At 56.5% G+C, this 11,897-nt stretch overlaps 1 protein-coding gene across 1 annotated transcript; it reads right to left on the reverse strand.

The window, feature by feature from the left end:
- Positions 1 to 4,103: 4,103 nt before the first annotated feature.
- Positions 4,104 to 11,897, reverse strand: PNOC (prepronociceptin). Its single transcript, XM_086745088.1, has 3 exons — positions 11,886 to 11,897; positions 8,191 to 8,327; positions 4,104 to 4,755 (listed from the first exon to the last, which is right to left on the reverse strand). Exons 2-3 carry the CDS (start codon positions 8,308 to 8,310, stop codon positions 4,282 to 4,284), a joined length of 594 nt encoding a protein of 197 aa, XP_086601214.1. The 5' UTR covers positions 8,311 to 8,327; positions 11,886 to 11,897; the 3' UTR covers positions 4,104 to 4,281.

Raw genomic sequence — 11,897 nt, forward strand, 5'->3', positions numbered from 1 at the left:
GATGGCTGTGGGACGGAGGCTTGCGGGACGCCCCAGCGAATACGGGGGACGCTGCCCTGCGCCCTCCTCCTCCCGTAGCAGTGTTTTATCGGGGTGGTGGTCGAGCGGGGGCGCGGGAGACGCGTGGGGCCGCTCCTCCGATGGCTTTTGCGGTACGGACTTACCCGGACAGAGCTGTCCTTACGCTCGTGGCTCTCTTCTGGTTTGGGTTTGGTTTTTTTTTTAATTTTTTTTTAAATTTTTTAATGGAGAAACTGGTGCAGGGTAGGTTTTGTTTTATTTTGTTTTATTTTTTTTCTGATTTAGGAGTATTTTGGAATTTTTACACTTTAAAAAAAAAAGAACCTTCTCATATTTTTGCAGAAATGACAGCAGGCTTCCACCATGTCTTATCGGGTCAGTTGGCATCGAATATCTAATTTTTTTTTTTTTTTTGGTCGTTTTGCTATTATTTCCCTTTCCTGTTATTTTTTTAACTCGCTTCCAGCCGCCTCCCGACCGTTGGACTTCTCCTCCCGACGCTTTTTTGAGTCTTTCTGGTCTCAAGAAACCTCCTCCTCCGCCCCAACCGCGGGTAACCCCGCCCCGTCAGTCCAGCTTGGAGAGTTTCCCCTTACGCATCTGCCTGTCCCCGGAGCGTGTATATGTATGTATATAGGAACCTCTTAATTGGGCACTAATTAATTGGAGGCTGCTCCCCCTCCCCATCCCCTCCAGCTGGGCCGCCGTGCCCACCCCAGCGCTGGTGGCCGGACCCCGACAGGCGAAGCGACTTGGTTTTGGCGCGGGGCGGACCCCGCGTTGTCGCTCGCTGCCGGCGTCGTGGAGGTGTCGCGGGCGGCGGGGGGAGCGGGGAAGGGGTTGGGGACATTCGTCACCCTTTGCCGTGCCCCCGTGGGGCCACCGGCCGCCCGGCTGAGCGGGGACGATGCTGTACCAGTGAATTTTCTGTCTTCGTTGGAGCTTTTCTCAGCTGTCTTCCAAGTATTATTTTTATTGTAAAAAGAGAGGGGGGGGAAAAAAAAAAAAAAGAGGGGGGAAAAAAAGTTAAAAATGTGAAATGTAATTTTTACAGCAGCAATATGAAATATATTTTATAAGAAATAAAAAGAAAAGTTGCCTGATAGCTTGCCGGCTCTGCCTTGTCCTTGTAGCCCCTCTGTGGGGGTGCCCCCTGTCCCTTGGGGACCCCCGACGTCCCCCGGAACTGAGGTGGGGACACGTTCAGCTCGTCCTCGACCCGGAGATGCTTTTTGGAGGGTTTTTTTTTTTTCTTTTTTTTTTTCCCCAGCAGCTGGAGGAGCCCCTTGGCACAACCATTGCTGGCACCACTAGATAGCAGTGTCTGCCCACCGCCGTGCTGCGCGTCCCTCGATGCTGCGCGTCCTTTCCTTTGTTGGGTTTTGTTCTCCCCCGAAACCCCAAATTCGTCAAGTTTTTAACCTGGAAGCTGTAGGGGAGGGGTTCATAAACTGAATTTTTAACTCGTGTCCTGCCCTGGGGGAATCCACAAAGCCTTGCGACCTGAGAGTCCAACGTTCAGCTGAAAAGTTGCCTTTTGATGCCAAAAAAAAAAAAAAAAAGGAAGAAAAAAAAAAAAAGCTTGGATAATGTAGGTTTTTAATGCATGTTGAGGTGAAAAAGGAACTGGAAAAGGAAAAAAAAAAAAAGGGGAGGGGAACAGGTTTGCAAAGCAAACCCTCCTACCCCAGTTAATTTTTTAATTGCCAACCCCTATTTCTTCCTCATTAGCAAAAAAAACCCAAACCCCGCAGAAACCGCCTCTCTGCCTGGAGCTGGTTCATCGCCTGGAGCCCGGCGTTAACCCAGTTTGCAAACTGGGACCCAGCGGGGGACGCCGGGGCCAGCCCCACGGCGCGGCCACCGCACGTGAGCCCCCACGTTTCCGGCGGGGTCGCAGAAACTGGGGAGCTGCGGGCGCTGCAGCCTTCGTTATCCCTGTGGAAAAGGGGCTGCGGGGGCCGTGGAGCCGCGCAGGAATTCCCCTGCCTCTCTTAAACCCCAAAATCCCCTTTTTTTTCCCTCAATAACCCCTTCAGCCATCCCATTTTTGGCCACTGGGCCCGTGAGCAACGGGGCTGAGCGAGGGAGGGATTTCTACCGTCCCCAAAACCCCCGCTCTGGAAATGATGCAGATTTACCAAAATCTCCCTTTTTTCCCCCAAAACCCCAGCTGAGCAGGGGGATCCCGCCCCGCTCTGCAAGCCTTGACCCAAGTGACGGTCGCCAGTCGCAGTAATATCGTAGAAACAGTAAACTAATTTATTAATCCTTTTGCTATGTACAAGTTTAATGGAGAAATCTTTGTATGAAACAATTAAAAAGAACAAGATCTTGGAATTATTTTTTTTTTTCTGATTTTTTTTTTTTTTTCCACAGGGGTTATTACATTATAATTTTTTTTTTTTTTTTTTTACAGTGCGTGAGACCCGGGCGAAGTCGCTCCCGGGATAAACTTTTCGGGTAGCAAATTAGACAGGAGAATCAACCGGCTCCGATTATCCTCCCGGGAGCGGCACGGCCAAAAAAAAAAAAAAAACCAAAAAAAAAAAAAGGAAAAGAAAATAAAACCACATCCCGGCGCGGCGACGGGGATGCGACGCATGCGGGGGAGCGGGAGGGACACGCGACGGAAACGGGCGCGCGGTTCGTATTGCTGAGCAAAGAAGTCAACCCCAGAGGCTTTACAAAACTTGAAGGAAAACACTTTAAAAAAAGGAAAAATAATTCAAAATAAGGGGAAAAAATAATAATAATTAAAAAAAAAAAAAGATTTCCAGGTGGTGTCTGGGCGTTGGGATGGGAACCGGTCCCGGCCGTGGGATTGGGCGCGCGGGACGGAGCCACGGTGGGACGTGACCCCTCGGCGTCCCCCATCCGAAAAGCTGGAAAGAAATCCCATGGGAAGCCAAGAGCGCCGGCGCGGGGATGCCGAGCGCTGCCGGGGGAGGCACTGGGAACGTGGGGTGGGGGCTGATTTTCCGTTGGATCCAAGGTGGCTTGTTCACTGAGGCCAACCCCAAAAAAAAAAAAAAAAATCCAATTTTTTCTGCAAAATTCCTCTTTTTTTTCCTTATTTTCCTATTTCTGCCCACTCCCCCGCCGTCCTTTCCCCTCCCTCCCCGCGGCATCTCGCTCCCGGCGCCGGCGGAGGCCGAAATTCCTCGGGTCCTGGTTTAAATCGGGCTTAGTGAGTGAAGAGCAAAGTGATTTCGGGACGCGTGCGAGTCTGAAGCGCTTTGGGGTCCGTCAGAGAGAGGATGGAGGCTGCTGGGGTGGACAGGAGCGGGGTTAATTTTGCCTGTGCCTGGCGGAAGGTGCTGGGATGCGGTGCCGGAACGCTATAAAAAAAATAAAAATAAAAAAAAATAAAGAAGGAAAAAAATAACAAAAAAAAAAAAGAAAAGAAAGAGAAAAAAAAAAAGAAAAAAAAAAAAGGGGGGAGAAAAAGCAGCTGAGCCGAGAGCGGAGGGAGCTGCGGGGCAGGGGTGCATCCCCTAATTTGGGGAGATGCCACCCAGGGGGGGGAAAAAAAAAAAGGAGAAAAAAAATTAAAAAATAAAGGGGAAAAATTTTAAAATTCTCCCGAAGTGGAAATTTGGGGAGGTTTGGGGATGGGGGGTCTCGGCAGCTGCAGGGGAGAGGGGCCGGGGGCTCCGAGGCGTGGAGCCGGCGGCGGAGGGGGGTGCTGGGCCCCGGGGAGCGGCAGCGCGGGATGAACCCGCTGCTCAGTTTGGCAACGGGAAGCGGGAGCGGTTTGGGAGGGATTATTTAATTTCGAGAAGGAAAAGGTTCCACTGCATTTTATTTTATTTTATTTTAATTTATTTTGTTTTATTTGGATTTATTTTTAAAATTAAATTAACTTTTAAATGTTAAAACTTACTGTAATTTTTTAAAATTTTAAAATTTAATTTTTAATTTTTTATTTTTAAAAGTGTTTAAATTTTAAAATTTTTTTTAACAATTTTTTTTCTGCTTTTTGGGGGGGGCGAACCGTCCTTCAGGCCTATTTGGTGCCGAGGACAAAAACCTTTTTGCCCACCCTGCTCGAGGGCTGACGGCAAAGGCCCCTTCCCCCCTCAGCGTCCCTCCCCGCTCTCCAATTCGATGTTTGCGAGCCGTTTCCAAATTTTTTTTTTTTTTTTTTTTTTTTTTGCCCCTCCCTTTGGAATTTGCACCTATGGACATGTGGCGAAGAGGGGTGGAGGGTTGACTTTTTTGGCCATGGCGGAGCAGGCCGGGCGGCGCGGGTCTCCGTTAGATCTCGTTGTGCTCGCCGATGCCGCCGCCAATGTCGTACTCACTGGAGCGCGGCGACATGCCCAGGTACTGCTTCAGGAACTCGCTAAACCTCTTCTGGTTGTTCCACTTCCTCGCCGACTTGCGGACCCCGATGAAGCCCCCGTATCGCTTCTGCACCCCCCTGGCCGTCGGCGCCGGCCACGAGCCACGCGTCCCCCGCGGGAAACCGCCGAGCCGTCGGGAAATGTCCTCGGGTGGCTGCGGGAAGGCGCCCGGCGCCGGTTCGACGCCTTCGTCTTCGGCTTCCCGACGCCGCAGCAGCTCGCTTACCTGCAGCGGGCTCGCCGGCGCGGCCGGCACCGTGTCGTGCCAGGGATCGCCGGCGTCCTGGAGGTCGCGGGGCCGCGGGGCGGCTCGGCCCGCGGCGGCGGCGCACAGCTCCCAGGTGGCCCGCGGCACGGCTTCGCCTTCGCACTCCAGGATGCAGACCTGCGCGGGAGACACGGGGATGGGCCTCAGGTGGGTTTTGGTCTCCCCGGGACCGTTACTGGACACCCAAATGCTGGGTGCTCGGGGATCCCCCCGACTCCCAGCCCGTCCAGCGGTGCGACGCGTTGGAAAACGCCCATGGAAAGGTGCCGGCAGCTCATCAGCCCTTGCCCGGCCTCATCCGGTGAGGTGTCCCCTCCCAAAACCCGTTCCTGGGCTCCCAGAGATGGTGGTGGAGACGCTGGGGAGCCACGGCAGCTGCTCAGCATCCCTCTCCCAACCCTTCCTAGACAGGCTCTGCTGCACTCCGGACACCCTCCGCTTCCCAGTGCTCCCATCCCATCACCCCATGCTCCGCACTGCCAGGTCCTTCAGCTGGGCATGAGCCCAAAAAATCACCCAGTCACGGGTCAACGGAGGTGGGAAGGGACCTCTGACATGAGCCCATGGTGCCTGGGGTTGTTCCTCGCCAGGGGCAGGACTTTGCTCCTCTCCTTCTTGAGGTTCCTACCAGCCTGGCAAGGTTCCTCTGGATGGCAGCATAACCCTGCGGTCCACCACCCACGCCTCCCAGCTCTGCATCATCTGCTAACTGCTGAGGGTGTGTCTGCCACATCATCCCGGTCCTTAATGAAGATGTCAAGGTCCTCCAGGCTTCAGTCCACCCCGCTGCCCATTTATCTACCCTACGCGTTGGCAGCTTCTCTGCGAGGATGTCATGGGAGACAATGTCAAAGCCTGATGGAAGTCAAGACAAGCTGGTTGTCTCGCTGTGGATCGCTATCAGGTTGGTTGAGCACGATTTCCCCTTCATAAATCCGTGCTGGCTGCTCCCGATGACCTTCTTGTCCTTCCTACGTCTGGAAATGATGTGCAGGATGATGTGCTCCACTGCTTCCCCAAGGACTGAGGTGAGGCCGACCAGCCCACAGCTTCCCAGATCCTCCTTCACGCCTTCCTTGAAGACAGGTGTGACATCTGCCTCCTCTCAGCACCCAGGAACCTGCCCCGATTGCCACGCCCCTTCAAAGGCCATCAAGAGCAGCCTCATCAAGAGCTGCCACTGGGCTTCCTCAGCACCCATGGGTGCATCTCACCACATTTACGTTTCATCCCTTTCCAAGAGACCTCACCCACTGAGGCAGGACACAGACCCGGCACCATTGTGAGGTGGTAGCCCCAGGTGGGCTGGTACCTCCAAAACCAGCTCGCAGGTGAAACCATCCAATGGAATATCGTAGAAGAACCAAACTAAATAAATGCCCAAAGAAACCAGGGCTGGAGGACCCAGAAGCGAAGGGTTGTCTTCCCTCGCCTTGGAGTGTCTCCATCCCGCCGTTATCTCCATGGTGGGCTCTTCTAAATGCTTAACACCAACCGAGGGACCCCATGTTGAAGCATGTTGGCGTGTCTCGTTGCTACAGGTCTGCAAGAACAAAACCCTTGCAAAGACCCTCTTCACCGTGGGTTCGTGAACTTCACCAGGCAAGAGGTGCTACAAGTCCCAACGTGACGTCTCCAGGCTGCGGTCCAAGCACGTGGCTCTGCAGCGATCGGCACTTTCCATCCCCGAGGGCAGCCAGGCTCTTCGGCCAGAAAGGAAAAAGAAAAACGGTTGTCCCAAAAGTGAGGTGGTGAAGAGGGTCTTGCGTGCCGAGACACATACGAGGGCCTTTGCAGAGACACCGAGGGTATCCTGTGCCAAGCCCGGATCCTGTCCTAGGATCTCCAGGGCTTTGGCAGGGTCTTGACAGTGCCCTGTGTTGGAGATGAAAGGTGGTGGGTCACATGCAGGTAGCAGCTCTGACGGCCATCAGCTAATAGGCTTCAAGAGGAATTACCCCAGGCGTCAGGCTGAAGACCATCAGTGGTCCTGTCATTCATCCACAAAACAGCCCCATGAGCATCCCAGGCTCCCCGGCCATCGTGCTGTGGTCTTAATTCACATGGAAATGGCTTCTGCTCGCAGTGTTTTGGGAGTCCTCAGCAGACACCAGCCAATGCTCCTCCGTGTCCGGTGCTGAAACAACCTGGGAGGGCTTCTTCCAATCTTCGGTTGGCATTAACGGTGCCACCGTGGGTTTGCACCATCCCCAGATGACTCCGGGGACCAGGACGTAGGCGATCCGTCCATTTCTTGAAGACCAGCTCCACCAGCAGGTCCCTGTCCTGCCGTGGCAGCTGCGATGCTGGTGCAGGCGTGTCTGCAACCTCGGGGGGATCTCGTATTTCTCCCTCTGAAGGACGGATCCGCCACGTCGCTGATGGGACTTCCTTGGCCGTTGTTTTGGAAATGGTGGAGGGTTGTATCCAGTCCCACCACGATGCTTCTTCCAGCTGAAACTGAGCCTTGAAACACTCCAGGTTCCTCTGCTCCAGGTTCCATCCACTCTTACTTTGAGGTACAACCTTGCGCGGCACCCATGAGCCACCAACCATCCCATCTCCTCTCCATCTTGCTGGCCGGGGGAGACAGAGCAAAACGCAGCTCCAGAAAGAGGACCAGGCAGGAAGGGGGTGGGCCCTGCAGAACTGCTGCTGCCTTCAGGCTGCAAAACAACATTTCGGGGCAAAAACAGGGCGATCACGCCCCAAAACTTGGCGGCAGCAGTTGCAGAAGGCTTTGCCAGCAAGGGGGTGGCACTGGGGTGGCTCCAGCATCTCCACGGAGCACTGGAAGTCGCTGGTCTCCCCTGGTTTTGGGGGGACGTTACCCAGCCATGGGGGCTTCCCGAGCTGCCGGCTCCTTTTTTGGGTGGACGTCTCAACCCAACGCGGTTTATCATCGCCAATAAACCGGCGGGCGGGGGCGGGATGCATAATCCCCCGGGGGCGGAGGGGGAACGGGGACGCGACCACGGCTCAGCGGAGGGGAAAAGCCAGGATTAAGAGCTGGAAAAACACCAAAACTGCTGTCTAACGGTTCTTTCCATCCGGCGTCGGAGGGGAATTGGGAGGGCGAGAGGGGCTGCGGGGTGCCCGAGCCCAATCCCTCGAAGCATCACGGCTCGCCGTCCGTCCGCAAAGCTGGTCCCATGCTGGGGGGGCTCAGAGTGGGGTCTGGTGGCTCCTTGGAGGACGGGGTGGGGGCCCGGCGTTGGCGTAGGTGGGGACGGCGACGCCGCAAGCCGTGGGGGCGGGAAAGCTGGGGATACTCGGGGTCTTGGGGTCCTCCTTGGGCCATCGCAGCCTTGTCCCCAGATTTGGGGTCTGCGTCCTCCCTCGGGACCATCTTGGGGTGCCCAAGGAGGAGGGACAGTGAGGGCAGGTGGCACCTTCCCCTCAAGGTCTGGCACCGACCGGCAGCCAAATCCACCCCCCCAGACCCCAAACCCCAACCCCGGCACCGGGAGGAGGGTGCCCACCCATCGTGGGGGACCACAGCGGGGTGCTCCCCCCACGGAGGGGGAGAAGGCAGCAGGCAGAGGGACTCACGAGGACGTCGAAGCTGTCCCGGTAGAGGTGGCGGTCGCAGTGCAGGCAATCTCCGCGGCAGTCGCCCCGCGCCCGGGCGAAGAGGCAGAGCAGCAGCAGGTCCCAGAGCACGGCCCTCATGGCGGCACCGGCAGCAGCTGCGGCGGGCGCGGGAGAGACAAAAGCCGTCAAACCGGCACACCCGCACTGAGGTGTGCCCGTTCTCAGCCCTCACCTCCCCAGCCCGTGCGTTCCCAGTCCCGCTGCCAAAATTACCCTTTTGGGAAAGGAGCCCGGCTGCCTCCCCATCCCCGAAACCGATCCGGCGTGTCCCAGCTTAATTTTTTCCAGCCTATCCCATTGCACAAGTCCCAGCCAGGGCTTATTTTAGCAGGTGGACGTGGTGGGGCAGCACGTCCCCGGCTGTCCCCCGAGCAGGACGCTCCTTATCGGAGCATCGCGGGAGTCGGCTGAGGATGTCCCGCTTCGGTTTCCCCTCTTGGCCGTTTTTGGGGTGCCGCCACCCCCGTCCCTATCTCGGGAGGGCTCAGCCATCGCTGCCGGCAGGGATTTCCGGGATCTGAGCCCACCCGGTGTGGAGCAGCGAAGTCAATTCCCAAAAAACCTCCCCCTGTGTCCTGTCCTTTGCCAACATCGGTGGTGGTGGGGGATCAAGTGACATGACCAAGGCCATGCACTTCCCTCCCAATTCCCAGAGATTTGGCCCGGTGTGTCCCCCCTCGCCCCTCCCCGCCCTCATCCCATTGGAAAAAGGGATCTGGCATCCCCGCGCCCCTTGGGAGCGGGTCCCGGTGCTGCACGGCAGCGAGGGGACGAGATGGAGGGGACGGAGAGGAGCAGGACGGGGACGTGGAGCGGCACCCACAAACCCCCGTACTGCGACGCTCGGAGGTGAGGAAGACCTCGGTGATGGTGGCTTTGCAACCCATGCGTTGCTCCAGCAGCATTCCATGCTGGTTTGGGGGGGGGGGTGTTGAGCATCTGGGCAGGGGGTCCCCACTTTTTTCCCACCCCATCAAGGCAGGGGGACACCCCCGCTCCTTGCAACGGAGGCAGAGCATCCGCTGAGGTCACCGACCGGCGTCCCGGTCACCTTTTGTCCCCACGGAGCCTGGTGGCTCCCAGTTGCCGTTTGCTGGAGAGGAAGCTGATAAGGAGCAGGAATTAAGGTTTAATCTTCATCGCGTCTCGTTAAAACCCGCCGGCGGCGTGAGGCAGAGCCTCGGCAGGGAGCTCCCCCCCAAAAAAAATCCCCCAAAATGGGGTTGGGGAGGGGGCTGCGACCCAACCCCTCAGCCTCGTCCCCAGGAGACATCAAGTCCAACGTCCTGGGTGGCATCTGGCGGCGGAGGAGGCTCCGGGATTACGGCTCGGCTTTTTCTTCCCGGATAATGGAAAGATGCTATCGGGCGGGACGCCGTGCCCTGCCAGCACCGGCGGCCGGGGGCAGGGCTGGGGGAGAGGGAAACAGGTCCCCCTTCGCGCGTCGGTGCCCCCCGAAAAATGAAACGGGCTCGGTGAAAGGGCAGGTGCCACCCGCGGGGGGGGGGGGGGGGGCTTCTTCTCGCTTCTGCCCTTGGGTGTTTGGGGCGAGGGGGGGGCAGCGTTGGGGGGCGGTGATAGGTGACCCATGAGAAAAAGAGAGATTACTTTTTTCCCATTTTTTCATCATTTTTCCCATTTTCTCCATTTTTCCCTTTCTTCACCACTTTTTCCCATTTTTTCCTATTTTTTTTCTTTTTTTCACCATTTTTTCCCAATTTTTCCTCCATTTTTTCCCATTTTTTTCCATTCCCCCCCCCTTTTCTTTTTTTCATTTTTTTCTTCTGGGAAAACCAACCCCGGGCTCTATTTCCCAAGGGACGCACCGGCCAGCCCCGCTACCCTCACGCCCAGGGACACCAACCATCGACCCCAACGAAGGATGCGGCAGCCCCGGCGTCACCCCACAGCCACCCCCACGGCTCCTCGGACACCGGGGCTTCTCCTGGGCACAAACCTTCCTCTTCCTCCCCGAAAACAAAACCCCAGCCATCCCACGGCGGGGGGTGGCAGGATACAGCCACCCCATCCCCTAAAACAGCTTCGGGACCCCCTCTGGCCACCGCGGCTGCCCCAGGGGCGCGTCCTCCGGAGTTTTCAAGCCGGTTGAGTTATCCTCATTAATATTTGAGGAGATAGCAGGGGAAAAGAGGTTTTTTTTCTAGAAATCCAGCCTGCGGTCGAGATAACGGTGGGGTCTGGTTATCCGTCAGGACAAACGGCTTTTCTTTATTGCGCCGGGTGGGATGATGTGGGAGACGCCGGCGAATAAAAGGGCTGAGCCGGGAAGGACGGGACACGGATAACCCGAGGAGAAGAGGTGGAAGGGGAAGCAGGTGCCTGCCGAAATGGGGTTTTATGCGCTCGATTTGATGCGATTTCGGCCGGGAGCTCGCGGGCGGCGCTGGGGAGACGCTCCCTGCCTCTCCCTAGGGATGCTCCCATCCCTTCTTCCCATGGGAGACGCTAACAGCGGGGATTATCCCGGCAGCGGGATCGCCGTCCTTCCCCGAACACCTTCCCAAGGGGTTTAAATGCAGCGATGCTCTCGCTTTGCCGGGTCAGGATCCGTCCCGCCACGTGCACAGCACATTTCGGAGCTCCTCGCTTCCCACCCCCGGAGCTCAACCGGCCCCAATTAATATTTTTCCCTGTTAATTCCCCCGCTGGCCAAATCCAAGGCCTGATCCAGAGGGCAAGAGGGACGGGACCGGGCAGGATCTGGCCCTGCTGGGAGCCAGCATCGAAGGAGTCAAAGCATTTTCCAGTCGAAAAAACGCAATATTGTCCCACAGTGTCCCCCACCGGCTCCGGCTCCAACGTTCCCCGGCTCCCCCAACCCCGGCGATGCCGCACGGCTTTGTGCCGGCACCTTTGGGGGGGATCTTTAGGGACAATTGCAGAGATTTGGGGAAGGGGGGGGGGATTTAGCCACAGATGCCCTGCGCTCGCCAGAAAAATAAGCGTTTCCTTTTGTCGGTCCCCCTCAATCAGGTAATTGGGGATAATTGGCCAAAATTAGACGCCGCGGCGCGACTATAAACACAGATGTGGGCTCGAGAGGCTGAAAAAGGCTGTTCAGAGGTAAAAAAGCTCGGGAAGAACATTTCTCCCCACATCCTCACCTCTCAGCCATTCATTCCTGCTGTTTGGGGGGACTGAAAAAAAATCAAAGCAACAAAACCCCCCCATTTTCCTCCTTTTTGTGCTTTTTTGGAGGAAAAAGGGGATGGCTCGCAAGCCGGGCGTCTCCCGGAGCACCCCGGTGAAGTCCTGACGAGAAGAAAAAGGGGCAGGAATTACTGAATGAGGAAAGTGGTGGTGCGGCGGCTCTCAGAAAAAAAAAAAAAAATAAATAAAAATCCCCTACAAAAATCCCACCCGTCCCGGAGGAACCCACAGCGCCCCGCGGGCTTCGGGCGGGCGGCCCGCGCCGACTCCTGTTGCATCCCTCCGGTTGATTTTGGGGCTGGATGGTGAAGCGGAAAGTTTTTCTCTTTTGGGATGGAAGGGATAGATTTCTCCCTCCGGGAAGATATTTCGTTTAACCCTTAGCAGGCAGGGGAATGGCTATCCAGGAATCGAAGCCGGCCGGATGGTCGTCGGAAGGGAAAAAAACCCCTCGGAGGGTGGAAAATCAAAGGGTTTCCTACCTGTGGGTGTGC

The sequence above is a fragment of the Chlamydotis macqueenii genome, chromosome 3 (genome assembly GCF_036417535.1).
Source record: "Chlamydotis macqueenii isolate bChlMac1 chromosome 3, bChlMac1.mat, whole genome shotgun sequence".
NCBI lineage: Eukaryota > Metazoa > Chordata > Aves > Otidiformes > Otididae > Chlamydotis > Chlamydotis macqueenii.

What these genes read in the sequence shown, in the direction of transcription:
- PNOC (XM_086745088.1), bottom strand. Translation starts at nt 8,310, where the DNA reads ATGAGGGCCGTGCTCTGGGACCTGCTGCTGCTCTGCCTCTTCGCCCGG. An exon ending in GGGACAGCTTCGACGTCCTC is followed by an intron (nt 4,756 to 8,190) that starts GTGAGTCCCTCT and finishes TCTCCCGCGCAG; the next exon opens with GTCTGCATCCTGGAGTGCGA.